Source organism: Mixophyes fleayi, chromosome 7, assembly GCF_038048845.1.
Source record: "Mixophyes fleayi isolate aMixFle1 chromosome 7, aMixFle1.hap1, whole genome shotgun sequence".
Taxonomy (NCBI): Eukaryota; Metazoa; Chordata; class Amphibia; order Anura; family Limnodynastidae; genus Mixophyes; species Mixophyes fleayi.
Window position 1 is genome coordinate 8576228 of NC_134408.1, and position 17186 is coordinate 8593413.

A 17186-nucleotide genomic window follows, 5' to 3' on the forward strand; every position below is an offset into this window, starting at 1 on the left:
GTAGACACCAGGAAAAGGAAGTACCAGTAGAGAGAGACAATTGCTTAGTGTATTCCCAGTACCACAAAAGACGTAATGGACCCTGTTAAATTCCTATTTGGGATTTTAAACCTATTGGCTGACCTGTGACTCTCTCTTACTGCCAGAGCTAATTACATCTGATCTTTGTTTATCCTGACTGTCCAGATTCACACTGGTAGGAATATCAGGAACCTTTGAGAATTGAGCAGTGTCCCCTTGACTCCTACAGACCTACGGAATCTGGGTATGGATCTGCTTGACATTAGAGAGGACCCCCATAAATTGAAGGAATTTATTATAATCTAATGTTAACCAGCTAACAAGGGCAGTGGTACCTGGGCAAGTTAGGACAAGATTGTATGACATGGTGGGTGGCTTAATTCATTGCCAAAAGATAAGTCATATAACCATAGACAAACACTTTTAATTGCTATTTCAGACATTTGTCCTAGGCAAAGTGATTGGTGAAAACTCTATAACTGCAAATAAAACAGAGGAACTACTTGCAGGTTCCTTAGATAAACTAAAAAGGACATTTGGTCGGTATTCAGGTAGTCAATGCATCAGAAGCAGCGGTCAATGCTTTTGAGTAGGAACTACTACCTAACATCCAAAATTAATCATGTTTATTTGCAGTTGGATGGCGGACAAAACCACTTTCAGAATTAGTAAGCATTGCTAATCATTGTTCTGGCCCATCAGGATAAGAAAAGGACATTTTCAGAAGCCAAACTGATGATCTAACAATTACAGAATTTTTCCAGAGTGAGCAAGGAAAGGGAATAGATGAATACGATGTGGTAGGGATAGAGGTAAGTGAGATGGACGAGAATTTCAGCCTCAGATTAATCCTTATGCTCCCACTAATGTGAATAGGTAGGGCATTGAAAAGCACAATGTTCAAATAGTTCAACAACAGAACAACCCATCACTGTACCCCCACATTTTCAACCCCAATGCCTCAGTCTAGTGGCCCAGATATTGCAACTTTAGTCCCCTTCTGTTATTTATGCTACACTAGAAAAAGTGGTAGAATGTTTGGTACACACAGAAGTCTCTAAGTCTGTTTTGAAATCTTCTGTGTTCTCTTCTGTTCCACTCTCCTCTGAAACTATCGCTGTTGTAGGTATTTCTAATAAGCCTTTATCTATCCTGTCTCTTGACCTCCCTCAGCGACCAATGGCTCTAATCATTATACTTTCTTACCAAGTCTTATTTAGCTCTTCTTAACCTCCTAGGAAGAGATTTTGTGAAAACTAGGCTGTACTATTTTCTGTTCCATGGATGGAATTCATTTAAATGTACCTTTGTCCAGTGAACAGGAGGTACAAGACATTTTTCTAGACCAACCTTTTCCAGATGTATAACAGTCATCTGAAATACAGAAAGAGATTTTTGCAGCTGTACCGCCTTGTTTGTGCTCACTACACACAAATTAAGTAGGTCACGTTCTCACGGCACAACCTGTTAAAATACAATTGAATCCTCTCAAGCCACTACATAAGGTCCCTTAGTATCCTTTGTTTTCCCAAGTTAAGCAAGGTAGATCAACTGTAAAGCTAGGCCTTATGAGGCAAGGTATGAATATTCTTAGATTATAACCTTGTAACACCCCTATTATACCGGTAAAGAAGCCAGGCAAAAACAGTTATATGTTTATACAAGACCTTAGAGCTATTAACAAAGCTGTTACCTGCTCTTCCTGAAGTTCTAGCAATTATTTTATTCTGTATGCAACTTAAGCCTACTTATTTCAAGGTGGTGATGTTTTCTTTTCAATACTTAATCACCAATTCCTGCTTACATTCACCTATCAGGAACGTCAGCTTACTGGGACCAGACTTTCGCAAGGCTACACTGATAGTCCCTCTCTCTTCTTGCAAATCTTAAAGAAAAGCCTAGATGCCATTGCTTTTACAGCAGCTTCTGTCCTAGTCCAATATCTAGAACATTTGTTGATAGCCTTGCCATCTCTACAAGATTGCAAAACTGATGCTGTACATCTTCTTTCCTGCATCGCTCAGAAGGGACACAAGACCTCTAGGGAAAGACGTCAGTTCTGTTTACCTGAACTGCACAATTTAGGACATGACAGTTCAGCAGAAGAACGCAGGCTCTCTGCTATCAGAATACAAGATATTCTCATGGTTCCAAGGCCTGCCACTGTCTCTAAGATGAGAACCTTCTTGGACATGGCTGGTTATTGCCACCAATGGGTTTTTGGTTATGCTTCAGTTGTCAAGCCCCTTCAGGATTTGACTGATATGAACACCCCAGAACTTCTACCCAGGGACACAAAAGTAGAAGAAGCTTTCATGCCCATCAAATGGGTACTATCTTCAGCACCTGTTCTTGGTCTTCTAGACAACACTAAACCTCTCCCCTCTGTTCTGTCATGAAAATGAAGATGATGCTTTAACATAGTTTCATTGTGTCTCTCACAACCGTATTGAATATTCCAGTGCATGCCTTTTGCTGCTGCTGGGTAGTGTTAAACTCTGCTTACCTCTCACTTTTACCTACTGAGGGAAAACACATTGATTTCATACACAACCCCGATCTCATATTCTATAGATGGGTCTTGGTCTTGACCCTATACAAAGGGAGACTAGTTTTCTGTTCACAGTATGAAGTGAATGGCCATTTAGTCTCTATTCAGCCCAATATGCTGAGTCATATACACCAATTCTAGGTATGCATTTGGTGCAATACATGATTATGGATGACTATGGAAACAACATGGGTCCTTCAGTTCAGGTGAGCTATATTACTAAACTTCTAGATGCAGTACTATTATTTTCTGCTGTTGATATAAATAGATTTAATATACGGGCAAAAAACAAAGATTTAACTGTGTATCTTCAATTAGCTACTTCTGTTTCTGGCTTAATATGTTTTGTACACAATGGAACTCGCCCACTGGGAAATAGTCAATGCAATGTCTCTGTAGGGACAAATCTAAATGCTGCATTTTATAATAAGACCCTGCATATAATGGGTTATGATTTAGCACATGGAAAAGGCACTTACCAGGGATACAATTTTATTTGTGCAGCAACAGCTTTCCTCTTGTTACCAACAGACTTATTTGTTAAAGCTGTATACTCTTGCAATTAGATATGTTAATTATCTTACTAAAGGCCGAATTAGGAATGTGAGAGACATTTCTGAAACTAAAATGTATTTAGCTTATTTTCTATATTCGAGAGATGGTAGGACTATCAAGGAACTTTCCGAAACTACAAATGCTCTAAAAAAGTTTACTGTGTAAATGTCTTTTATCAGAACTATGAACCTGCAGAACAAAATAACATTAGACTTATTGGAAAGGGATGTTATTTCAATAGTCCTGATAACTTGTAAGAGATATTTGATCATGTTGAACACATTACATTAGAAGTAAAAAATGTACATTAATCTGAAATATAGAGTTTGATTGGTTAGAAGCTCTAGGAACATAAATATTTTATAGGATTTTTGATATTTTATTGTTTTGTGTTTGTTTTCTCATGTATTTGCTTGACATGTTTATAACATATTACACACCCAGATGTGTAATAAAATTACTTGAGATTTTTTTTCCACTTAATTGTATGTAAAGGAAGCAAGTTGAAAGTATTTACTTTGATTTCAGAAATAGGGAAAAAGAAAGTGACAAATTTGTGGGTGGCATCATGAGTATTTATATTAATACTGAAGTGGAGCTGAAAAAGGCTCAAAAGATGGGAATGTGGAAGTAGCTCTTAATAGCCAGACATTTAAAGACATTTATGTGTGTGATCATATAAGGAAATGATGTACTTGCTTAAGGGATTGTATTTACGTAGATATATGTATAGAGCATAGGCCTCAATATTCAAAGTGGTTAAGATAAGTTTTGAGACTGTAATTACTAGGAAGAAATTGGATGTGTGCTGATAACAGTAACTGTTTGCTCAGCAATATATTATTGTGTACTGCAGATGTACAGTATGTTGAAGTGTTTTTTTCGTTTGCCCGTTTCATGCTATAAATATCTCATCTCCCTCCCTTCTTTAGGGGAGAGTGTCCAAGTGAAATGTAATATTTATGCATATATGCAAGTTATAGGGCAGTAGTTTTACTTTTTTGATTCTTTTTGTGGATGCTAAATCATTTTCTGTGACCGGGATTAGTGATGCATGAGAGACCAATGAAAATGTATATTATACACCCTGGAGACTGTGTATTCTACACCCTGCATCAAGAGACCCTGTCCTGTTTCAATGATCATGCATGGGAGCCCGGTGTCTGTGTTGGGGCCTGGTGTCTGTGTGGGGGCCCGATGCATGCATGAAACTGGAGCCTGGTTAATAAAATGTTTTGTTTTTAAAATGCCTTTTATTCATAGAAATACTGTCGCTATATTGAATAACTTTTATTATATCTACCATCCTTTCCCTCTAGACAATAAAATGTATTTTCTTGGAGGTGGGTAAAATATACTTCCCCTGGGACATTAGTTTGGTTAGTAAAGACATACCTATAAATGCCCCTTACACACTGAGTGCCCTCTCAGCTAGACACATTCTTATTTAATACTGGTGCAGGCACATAGACATGACCCATTTCAAAGGTGTAATAATATTCCGCACCTGTTTATCACAAATTCTATTCAAACTGCTCGAACCTGGGCAACAATGAATTAATTGGAATCAAAGGACATTTTTAAACACAATCTAAATGATTCAACTCAGGTTATTAGTTAATCATTGTTAAAATATCAGTTAATTTATTCAGACCAGTTTATTGAAGTTGCAGAATGTGCAAAGGAGTAAAAGAAAATGAGCGCGCTGGTGGAGTGGCCTGCATTGTAATTTATAATGATGGTTTGTTCTTTTACAGCGTGGTCCAGATTTATTAAAGAGTGAGTAACTTTCTATATCCAGTGCAGTCACCATATAATAATCACCGTTATTCTAGAGATACCAGTATATAACATGACTATTACACTGAGTCACATTTATGTCTGCCAACAGGTGCAAACCTTCCATCATTCCTGAGCTGCAAATTGGGACACACAATTGACCAATTTGACCACACCTCCAAATCAATAGACCACACCCTCTTCTCTGCCCCGCCTAAGGCTGGGCTGTTTTACCATGAAGTCGGGCAGATGTTATCTACAGTGAAATTATGTGCCAGTATCTTTGGAGGTGACTTGTATCCCAATGACCAGACTTAGGGCTAGATTTAATTTTTGAAAAAGTGGAGATGTTGCCTATAGCAACCAATCAGATTCTATCTGTCATTTTGCAGAATGTATTAAATAAATGATAACTAGAATCGGATTGGTTGCTATAGGCAACATCTCCACTTTTTCAAACCCGCAGTTTAGTAAATCTAGCCCTTAGTCTTACATTTGTACCATGCGTCAGAGTCTGCAGAAATAATATTTTTTTAGTCTAGCTAAGATCATTTTTGGATTATATTTCAATTTACATTTGATATCATATTGAAATAGACATTTTTTTATTTACTGTGTACTATATATTGTGAAAACAATAGGTAACATTAGAGGAAAATGCACTTATACATGGTCTTGCGCATCCTCCCTTTCAAAAAATGAGTGCAATCCTAGAGAATTGCATAGTTGCACAGTTATTAAGGTTGAAAACAGAAATGGGTGCAAATTTGAATTGGGTTGATCCAGAAGAAGGTGAAAGAAAATCCCCAGCGTGACAGCTGCTAGTTCACCCTCACAGGGGGGGGAACATTCACCCCGTGAGATAATTCTCCCTATCAGATAAATTCCCCAGATCAATCACCCCCATGATGTTATCTACAAAGTATATCCACACAAACCATTTCTTGTATGAAAAGCAACCGATGCATTTTCTTACATTCTGTTAGTGAATTTCCAATCGCCTCATACGGTAAGGAATTCTACTGCTCTTACCGTAAAGAACCCTTCCTATACTCATGGTGAAACTATCATTCTTCCAGCAGCTGTAATGGGCAGAGTGTCTGATGATGTTAGCACAAAGCGGACAACCAACTTAGGGTCTGTCTTTTCATTGTGGAACAATTTGGATTCAGTTTATTGGACTTTAATCTCTAGAGTGATATTTTATATGTAACATTGGAATAATACAGAACTATCACACTGGAGCACATTGGAACCAACATCTTAACATCAATAATCATAATATCAGATCCAGGATCAATTTATCGCCAAAGATTTGCAATCGTTCTAGATCAGTTCCATTTCAGACACAATCATTGTTCCTTTACTTAGGAAGTGAATAAACCAAAACGCACATGAAAAATACAAGTACAGAACTAAAACAGCCCAAATACTAAAGTCTAATGTCTAGTCCTTAAATTAAATAACTACATAAAGTATTGGATGCAAGAGGGGGGGGGGGGCAGGAGTGCAATTTTGTAATGTGGTTTATGTGAATAAATGATCGCATGGTAACATACAAAATGGGTGTAATTGAATTTTTTTTTAATAATAATAGTAATAGGAAAGGCAGTAAAATATAATCAATTGAAATAATATGTGCAATGAAAATATATGAATCAAAATTTAGCTATTGATAATGATATAGCACAGATAAACAGCAATTGTATTGCAGAATATAGATTATGGATCAGGATCAATATAAGGTGGTTTATATAAATAATATATGGTGTTTGTAAGCTCTTATTATCTGGAAATAGTACATTTAAACATATTGTAGAATGCAGGTCACTTTGGTCCATATCCACTACATGGAGAGAGGGATGTGACAACATCGATAAAGACACTTTATCTGCCAAATACAAGCAGCCCACTGTACGTGTAGTAAATCACATAGGGACCACAGTACCCACATCCTGCTTTGTAAAATATATTGCACTTAATGTTTCCCTGACATTCTACCGCAGCTCTGTTACAGATGTACATTTTAATAGCGTATGACCCATCCCTGTTATAGATAGCTGAAGTCATATACCCCCATCTCTATGATAGTTTGCTAATTGGATCTGGTAGAGGTCAAACGGCTGAAACGTCAGTCAGTTAAGTTGTTCTGTGATCCTGCTTTTGTGTATGAGTCCACAAATCAACATTTCGGCAGACCAAGTCGGAAAGCCTGCTAGTCACACGGTGTCTGCTCAGGTATATGAGTAAATTCTCTAACATGCTAACTTGCTGTAGAAAAGGGATATATAATAAGTAATAAACACCAGTTAGTTTAGTTTTTAGTGGATTTACTTGCTCTTACGATGCATGGCCTCTTAAAACGTAACTGAGGTTTAAAGAGCACTTGTCATCTACACATATTGGGAGCAGCCATTTTGTAGGGGGATACAATATTCATTTAAATTGACTAGGAACTCGATACTTATGAACTTTGGTCCTGAATCGATGTCACTGGTCCTAGTGAATTGACAGGCAGCTTTGTCACGGACAGTGGTTCAGTTCACAAAATGGCCGCCCCACCGTCTCTGGACACTTTTTTTTTAATAGGTGGTGAACAGATTTTGGAGAGGTACTTTTATTTGCATGCGCTGAACAGATGGTTATTTGGTGAGGAGGAGTAAATGCAGATTGCAGGTGGGGTTTGCCGGGTGTTTATCCCGCATCACAGACCATTATCACACCCAGGCACACCGCTCTCACCTGGAAAGAATTTGTCCTGTCCCAGGAAGTCTTTCTTCATGAAAGCCTGATGAACAAGCTGCTCAAGGGAGACGGGGTCTGAGCGCCCCGGGGGAGATGTGCGCAGCAGGTCGGGATTTTCTGTGGCCTCCTCCTCCAGTAGGGGCAGTCCTGTGGGCAGAATCCAGAGACGTTACTTTCTCCACACTCAGCAAACATGAACATGCCACAACTATACGCATTGGGCCTGAGTCATTAAGGAGAGCAAAGCCTAAAAAAGGAGTAACATTTGCACCTGGGAAAAACCATGTTGCATTGGAGGGGGAGGTAAATTTAAAATGTTGGGACAGATTTATACTTGGGGTAGAACATGTCCTAGATCAACTTTAAATTTCAGTGTAATAATAAAGCTATCAGGTATTTGTGTGCTAGATGAAAAAACAGCAAATATTTAACTTATGTGCAAAATGATAAACTAATTTGCACCCCTTAAACTGTAAAATGGTTTGTCCCAGAGAACATTTACTCCTTTTTTGCCTTAATGACTCAGGCTCATTATGTGCCCAGATATCCAATTACACATTATAACTACTCTGCTCCCTCTCACCGCCATCCTAAAACACAGAGCAAAACTGGCAGTATAGCCATGATGGTGTCATAACGGGTGTGAATAATAATGCAATGAATACATAATGCATAATGTACCATGGGGCAGGATGGCGTTATAAAGGGGCAATGTGTGTTTATTTATAAAGCACTGGCATTAAACCAGTGGGGACTGACAATAGAATTGTCACATACATATAGATAGTGATAGCAGCAGTGCCTTCAGTGAGATGTGAAGTGTACCTGTGCACATTGGGACGTACCTTTATTTATATGTAGCCGATTCATTCACTAGGAATTAGAGACATCACTGAGGCACTTTGTGAAGCTCCCAGTAAACTGGGAAATATAGGTTCAGCCCACAAAATGTCTCCACTCTGTCTAGGTTATGTAGGTTGTGGGTACATCTGTGTATGTACAGAGGACTGGTTATATGTCATGATGATTAGTTGTCCATTGTGTGTATGTCACCTGTATTCATATCATTCCTTACAGACATACTCAATTTATGTCTGTCTCTCCCCCTCACCCCTCTCTCTCTCTCTATGCCCTTCCTCCCTCTAACCCTCCCTCTCTCCTCCACCTCCCTCTCTCCCTTCCTCTCCTTCCCTCCCTCTCTCCCCCTCTCTCTCTCTCTACTCCCCCCCCGTCTCTCCCTCTCTCCTTTCCTCTCTCCTCCCTCTCCCTCTCTCCCTCTCTCTGTATCTCCCCCTTCCTCCCTCTAACCCTCCCTCTCTCCTCTACCTCTCTCTCTCCCTCTCTGCCTTCCTCTCCTCCCCCTTCCTCTCTCTAACCCTCCCTCTCCCCCCCCTGCTCTCTCTCTACTCCCCCTGTCTCTCCCTCTCCCCTCCACCTCTCTCTCTTTCTCTCTCCCCTCTGCCTTCCTCTCTCGCTACTCCCCCTGTCACTCCCTCTCTCCTCCCACTCTCTCTCCCTCTCTCCTTTCCCCTCTCTGCTCTCTCTCCCCCTCTTTCACCCTCTCTCTCTACTCCCCCTGTCACTCCCTCTTTCCTCCCACTCTCTCTCTCCCTCTCTCCTCCCACTCCCTCTCTCCTCCCCCTCACTCTCTCTCCCTCTCTCCTCCCACTCCCACTCCCTCTCTCCTCCCACTCTCTCTCTCTCCCCCTCTCTCCTCCCACTCTCTCTCTCTCTCTCCCTCTCTCCTTTTCCCTCTCTGCCCTCTCTCCCCCTCTTTCTCTCTCTCTCTCTCTCTCTCTCTCTCTCTCTACTCCCCCTGTCACTCCCTCTCTCCTCCCACTCTCTCTCTCTCCCTCTTTCCTCCCACTCCCACTCTATCTCTCCTCCCACTCTCTCTCGCTCTCCCTCTCTCCTCCCACTCCCACTCTCTCTCCCTCTCTCCTTTTCCCTCACTGCCCTCTCTCCCTCTCTCCTCCCACTCTCTCTCTCTCTCTCTCTCTCTCTCCTCCCACTCTGTCTCTCTCCCTCTCTCTCTACTCCACCTTTCACTTCCTCTCTCCCTCTCTCTCTCTCTCTCTCTCTCCTCCCACTCCCACTCTCTCTCTCCCTCTCTCCTTTTCCCTCTCTGCCCTCTCTCCCCCTCTTTCTCCCTCTCTCTCTACTCCCCCTGTCACTCCCTCTTTCCTCCCACTCTCTCTCCCTCTCTCCTCCCACTCCCTCTCCTCCCCCTCACTCTCTCTCCCTCTCTCCTCCCACTCCCACTCCCTCTCTCCTCCCACTCTCTCTCTCTCTCTCTCTCCCTCTCTCCTCCCACTCCCACTCTCTCTCTCTCTCCCTCTCCCTCTCTCCTTTTCCCTCTCTGCCCTCTCTCCCCCTCTTTCTCTCTCTCTCTCTCTCTCTCTCTACTCCCCCTGTCACTCCCTCTCTCCTTCCACTCTCTCTCTCCCTCTTTCCTCCCACTCCCACTCTCTCTCTCCTCCCACTCTCTCTCTCGCTCTCCCACTCTCTCTCCCTCTCTCCTTTTCCCTCACTGCCCTCTCTCCCTCTCTCCTCCCACTCTCTCTCTCCCTCTCTCCCTCTCTCCTTTTCCCTCTCTCTCTACTCCACCTTTCACTTCCTCTCTCCTCCAACTCTCTCTTTCTCTCTCCCTCTCTCCTCCCACTCCCACTCTCTCTCTCTCTCCTTTTCCCTCTCTGCCCTCTCTCCCCCTCTTTCTCCCTCTCTCTCTACTCCCCCTGTCACTCCCTCTCTCCTCCCACTCTCTCTCTCTCCCTCTCTCCTCCCACTCCCTCTCTCCTCCCACTCTCTCTCTCACTCTCTCTCTCCCTCTCTCCTCCCACTCTCACTCCCTCTCTCCTCCCACTCTCTCTCTCTCTCTCTCTCTCTCCCCCTCTCTCCTTTTCCCTCTCTGCCCTCTCTCCTCCTCTTTCTCTCTCTCTCTACTCCCCCTGTCACTCCCTCTCTCCTCCCACTCTCTCTCTCTCTCTCTCTCTCTCCCTCTCTCCTCCCACTCCCACTCTCTCTCTCGCTCTCCCTCTCTCTCTCTCCTCCCACTCCCACTCTCCCTCTCCCTCACTGCCCTCTCTCCTCCCACTCTCTCTCTCTATCTCCCTCTCTCCTCCCACTCCCACTCTCTCTCCTCCCACTCCCACTCTCTCTCTCTCCTTCTCTCCTTTCCCCAATCTGCCCCCTCTCCTCCTTCTCCCTCTCTCTCTTTCTCTCTCTCTCTCACTCTCTCTGTATCTCTCTCTCCACTTTCTCTCACTCTTCTGTCTCTCTCCCTCCCTCTCCCACCCTCTTTTTCTGTCTCCCCCCTCTCCACCTCTTCCCCTCTCTCTACCTCTCTCCCACTTTCACTCTCTCCTACCCTCACACCCCCTTTCTCTCCTCCCCCCCTCTCTCTCTCTCTCTCTCTCTCTCTCTCTCTCCCTATTACTCTCTCCTCTCTCTCTCTCTCTCTCTCTCTCTCTCTCTCCTTATCTCTCTCCCCATCTTACTCTCTCCTCTCTCTCTCTCTCCTCTCTCTCTCTCTCCCCCTATTACTCTCTCCTCTCTCTCTCTCTCTCTCTCTCTCTCTCCTTATCTCTCTCCCCATATTACTCTCTCCTCTCTCTCTCTCTCTCCTTATCTCTCTCTCTCTGCTCTCCCTCCACCTCTTGCTTTCTCTCTCTCATTCTCCTTATCTCTACTTTCCCCCTCTCTCCCTCTCCCCCTCTCCCTGTCTGTTTATCTCTCCCTCTCTCTCTTCCGCTTATTCTCTCACTATCTCTCTCTTCCACTTATTTGCTCACTCTCTCTTTTATTTTCTCCCTCTCTCTCCTCCTTCTCTGCTTCTTTCTCTAGCTCTCCTCTGTCTCTTCTTCTCTCTCCCTCACTTCCTTTCTCTCTCTCCTTCTCTATTACTTTTTTTTTTATCTCTCTATCCTCCTCTCTTTCTTCCTCTCTCTCTCTACTTCTTACTCTCTCTCTCGCTCTCTCCATCTCTCTCTCTTTCTCTGTCTCTCCTTCTCTCTCCTTGTAACTCTCTCCTTCTTTCCCTCTCTCATTCCCCTATATCTCCTTATTTCTCTCTCTTCCTCTCTCTCTCTCTCTCTCTCTCTCTCTCTCTCTCTATCTCCCTCTCTCTCCCTCTCTCCCTTTCTCTCTCACTTCCTCTCTGCCGTCCTCTCTCTCTCTCTCTCTCTCTCTCTCTCTCAATCTCACTCTCTCTCCTTCTCTCTCTCTCCCTCTCTCTCACTTTCTCCCTCTCTCTTCCTCTCTCTCTCTCCCTCTCTCTCTTCCTCTCTCCCTTTCTCTCTCACTTCCTCTCTGCCGTCCTCTCTCGCTCTCTCTCTCTCTCTCTCTCTCTCTCAATCTCACTCTCTCTCCTTCTATCTCTCTCTCTCTCTCTCTCACTTTCTCCCTCTCTCTTCCTCTCTCTCCCTCTCTCTCTTGCTCTCTCTCTGTCTCTCTCTCATTCCCCCTATCTCTACTACCCCTCTCTCCCCATCTCTACCTCTCCCGTATGTTCATCTCTCACACCTTCTCTCTCTCTCCCTCTCCCCCTCTATCTCTCTCTCTCTCTCCAGATAGGGTCTGCCTCAGACATGGAGGGGACATAGTACCAAGCAATAAGGCAGAGCAGGGTGGGGATGGCACCTATATTATGATGGAGTAAAGAGAATGCACAAGGGGCACAGGAAGAGACTGGTGTATTGTAGAGAGAGACAGGAGTAGCTGAGAGTACATGTGAGTAATGAAGATATGATTGAAGAGACAGGATTGGGATGATCAACCCTGATTAAATTATCTGCCACAGAGGTGATAGCTGGGTGAGACACTGCAAGATAACCTAACTCCGGGGAGACGGGCCCAGTGAGACGTTACACTGTCTGCTCCTGAGCAGTACGGCTACCGTTAACTCTGTCCTTGCCACACAGGCCTGCAGAACACCCCAACTCCCCAGCAACCACATGCAACCAGCCACGCAGATAGCAGAGACACCCGAGCGCCAGCCTTCTGTATATATATATATATATATATATATATATATATGTATGTCATCCTCACACATGCTTTGCATTTGCAATATATAATTATAACACAATACATTTCCAAACATATATTACCTTAGGCAGTAACATGCAACAGAGTATATAGAAACAAAGACAAAAGAAGCAACTGGCCTTTTTTTTCATATACGTTGCAAGAATTACAGGCATGTGTAATAACCAATGCGTGTTCTAGCACACACACACACACACACACACACACACACACACACACACATATATCTAGATAGATAGATAGATAGATAGATATAAATAATTATATATATATATATATATATATATATATATATATATATATATATATATATAATCTGAACCTTTTTAAATAAATATAAAGATCTAACAATATATATTAAAATATGCATAGCAACATTTTCTTGTACGTTTTTGGTCTAATCTAGCAGCCCATATTAGCACCTTCTACCATACATCGATATAAAACAAAATGCATATCTCTACACACACCTCCATCTATAGTCGATCACATATGTTTGTATGCCAGTTTATGAGCCCCTCTCCCCCCCACCCCTTACATGATGCAAATCATTGCTGTATATATTGTGTGCAGAGTCTGCATAGATACATGATGTATATATATATATATATATAGGGGTCTCATGTATGACTGCAGCAGATCGCTGGCTCTCACCTTGCACAGCAGCCAGGACCAGCAGCAGCACCGAGGAGATCGCACGAACAGCCGGCATCCTGCTCTACCCTAGACCGTGTATCCAGGGAGATGTGAGCAGCGCTGGACCTGACTGTGCAGTCTGCCTGAGGATGCTGCGATACTCAGATACACCTCCTTGTGTCTTATGGGAAAGGTGCAGCTCTCTCCCACCTACAAGATCACCTCCCCTCCCTCTCCTGTCCCCTTCAGGGGGGATCTGGGCTCCTGGATAGAGAGGTCTGTCCTGTAGGGGGGCTCTGCTGCCGGCTGAAGGGGGTTCTGTACCCAAGAGCTGGATCAATATGAGTTTTAGGAGGGGTGAGGAGGAGGGCGGGGGGGGAGGGAGAGGAAATGTGCAGCCAGATGGGACCCAGACAAAATTGTTTCCCCCGTGGGGATTGGGACAGGGGTGTTTGATAACTCTTTGGGGATGACATAGAACCTATTAATGGTTGATGTTTTTTTTTATATCTTGATAATTGAAGATATAATATTTGGAGCATTAACCCTTCATTCCCCAGGCCTGACCTCCTATCTGCACTGCTGTCCTCTGCCCTGTGACTGAGTCTATTGTTGTGGAGGGGGGGGGCAGTCATTGGCTGTGGTGTTATAGTGCTGAGGGCTTTTTCTCTTACACTTGCCCCATAGGGGGGGTATTGTGTCTGATATCTGCCACATCACACTGAGTACACAGTTGTCTGACCCCTGGCACAGCAAATAGTGTCTCAGTTAGCAGCAGTTAGTTACTTCCATTGACTGCTGTGTTTCAGCACCAGGAACCAGCGGACAGCTCCTTGGTCACATGATGCCTGTGGCTCTCAGCTCTTGTGGACCTACAGCCAACATGGCTTGCCAACCAGAGGACTTGCTGAGACTTGTAGTTCTACAACAGCTGGCAATCCAGAGGTTATCTGACCTTGCATCATCCATGATCCAACAACCACATGAGAGACAGCGGAAGGCCTTTTTCAGCATTGTGGGCCTGGTACATATATGGTATACAGTCCCTGTTTTCCCCCCTCTTTTGCATATTAGGGAATATTGGTTGTCTGCTCCTTACTTCTTCTATATCCTGCTACTATTACACTGTTACCTCTATCTACCATTTCCCCCTCCTCTTTCTCCCACTCCCTGTGTTCTCCATCACTCCTTACCTCTGCTCCCCCCACATACTCTCAGTGTCCCCCCTCTCTCTCTCTCTCTCTCCTCCCCCTACACTCTCTCTCCTCCTCCCCTCCTCTCCTCCCTACTCTCTGCATTGCAGGCTCTGCTAGGCACTAGGAGAATTAGCACTATCACAGAATATGGTATCAGAGAGAGACCCACACACAGCCAGCGAGTGAGGAGATGGAAGAGACAGCGAGAGAGAGAGAGTCTGTGGGAGGGCAGCAGAGGGGAAAGTCAGACTGTAGGACAGCCTGCGAGATGCCCAGAGAGATCCAGTCACACACACAGACTGCACTGACACAATGCTAACCACACTGTCACATGTATGCAACAAACACGTAGAATTGTACAGAGCTTTTATGTTACACACACACACACACACATATATATATATACACATTTGGTCCTCCAGCTGTTGTAGAACTACATGTCCCAGCATCCCATGCCAGCCAGACATATACTGGGAAGCTCATCATCCTTTTTTGCTGAAATACAGAGCACGCCTGCGTCTCAGGTGCCCATGCCCTCAGTGTGGCATGACCATGCCCCTTTACCATTGGCACACTGAAACTGTGAGCAATGTTAGTAGATACGCTGCCACTTAGTGCAGGTCTAGCTGCCCACCTGCAGGTTGCTTTGTGCAGCATACCCCAGATAACCCCTTTGTCCCTTTTTGGGACTGAAGGTCCAAAATGTTTACTTTTTCCTCCTACAACACCGCTCGGTTCAGACTCATTTCGGTCTTGTGTTTATAATGAGAGTGAGGAGACATCAGTACTGTGCTTATTATATAACTCACTTTGTGTGTTTAATACATTTGGGATAATCGTCCCCTCTCATCCTTACAAGACCACAGCACCAGGTTTGTTACACACAGAAGGTCATTGCTGAAACCCATCTATATTGTCTCTCTTCATGTTGCTTATAACCATCCCTAGACCCCAGTAATCCATTGTCAGCCCCACACCAGCGCCACAATTTGTATAATTATGAAAACTGGAAGAGGAAAACTGCAAACAATCAGACATGAGCATTAATTTTCTTTTCTTTTTTTTAATTAACAAATATATTTATTGACAACGTGCTGGTGACAATACACCAAGCGTATCAAGTAAACAATTTAAGCTTCAACTTAAACCAGAGATGAACATCTCTCCCATGTATTGTTACATTTAGGCAGGGGATCTGTAACCTGCACTCCTAAATATTGGATTAGCCTAATAAATTCAATTTCACGTCTTGGTCTCCACCTCAGAAACAAGAATTAGAGAACTAGATAGAGTGCAGATTAGCCAGATTAGATAGAGTGTAGTGGTTAGCACTTCTGCCTCACAGCAGTGGGGTCATGAGTTCAATTCCCGACCATGACCTTATCTGTGTAGAGTTTGTATCTTCTCCCGGTGTTTGCGTGGGTTTCCTCTGGGTGCTCGAGTTTCCTCCCATCCCCCAAAAACATACTAGTAGGTTAATTGGGTGTTATCAAAATTGACCCTAGTCTCTCTCTCTCTGTCTCTGTGTATGTTAGGGAATTTAGACTGTAAGCTCTAATGGGACAGGGACTGATGTGAGTGAGTTCTCTGTACAGCGCTGCAGAATCAGTGGCGCTATATAAATAACTGATGATGATGATGACTTTCTGAGTGAAACATGCAGAACATTTGGTCCATTGTCATAGAGCAATTCAAATCTCACACCCATTATAGAACAAAGCAGAATGTAGTATTACGAGGAGGGTTGTTGAAGACAGAATATCGATACGAGAGAGATTCCTTGCTGTGTGGGAGAGAGCAAAGTGTGCACAATGTGACTAGGTAAAGCCCCTTAGGGCTCATTTACCTAAGTATAGAATCTGTATCAACGGAAAACGCAGCGTGGGGAGGACAAAGTAATCTCAGCAAAGTATCCTACTGTAGGAGGGGATTCTGGCAATACAAAATTATTGATCCTCCTTAGGCTCTTCTGCACCCATCAGCGTGAGAAACTGGAATTTATTCCAGGAGAAAACATTGAATTAAGCAATACCAGTGTCAGACAGAGGATATTAAATTAGTTTTTAAATAAACAGATCTCCAAAGCTTTATTGGATATAGGGAATAGGGGCCTTTGTCATTGACCAGTGAGAGTGGACTACGGTAGGTGCTGAATCTGGTAGGAGGTTCGTCTTCTATGGTCACCCAGGTTAGTGAGTGGGGAGAGGGGGTTATCACTGGCTGGATAATTTGTGCCACTAAATAGTAATTATAGATGTTAGGAACTGATAAACATCCTGATCTCTTCTGTGTAAATATTATTCTACTTCTAATGGATTTTTATTACTTCAAAGGAGAGCAGAAACACTCGGGAAAAACTGAAATATTCTACATGGGATATAGGGATTAGGGGGATCCTGAACAGTTTTATCTGTAACCCCAATACCACCATATATACTGTGTGGACCCTCCCAGTCCAAGCTAATCTTAAAGGGAACAATTTATCGAAATACGCCTTATGGATCCTATACATTAGTGCAGAGTGTGTGAAAAGAACCAGCTAATTTGATACATTTGTAGTGATCTTTCCACAGGAATCCAAAACTGAGTTTAATTTCTGTAGATATGTAGGGACATAGACACGGTTCACCTCCAACCCCAACACTGAAATAAATTGG

The 17186-nt window shown here is 43.3% G+C and overlaps 1 protein-coding gene across 1 annotated transcript in view; it reads right to left on the bottom strand.

The window, feature by feature from the left end:
* The window catches only part of SEZ6L2 (seizure related 6 homolog like 2), a 38916-nt gene extending 25293 nt beyond the window's left edge, over positions 1-13623 (bottom strand). Inside the window, exons 1-2 of the mRNA XM_075178907.1 lie at positions 13352-13623; positions 7649-7798 (exon numbers count right to left, since the gene is read on the bottom strand). Of these exons, the coding sequence (XP_075035008.1) occupies positions 7649-7798; positions 13352-13409 (208 nt within the window). The 5' untranslated portion in view covers positions 13410-13623. The remainder of the gene's footprint in view (positions 1-7648; positions 7799-13351) is intronic.
* Positions 13624-17186: the final 3563 nt, after the last annotated feature.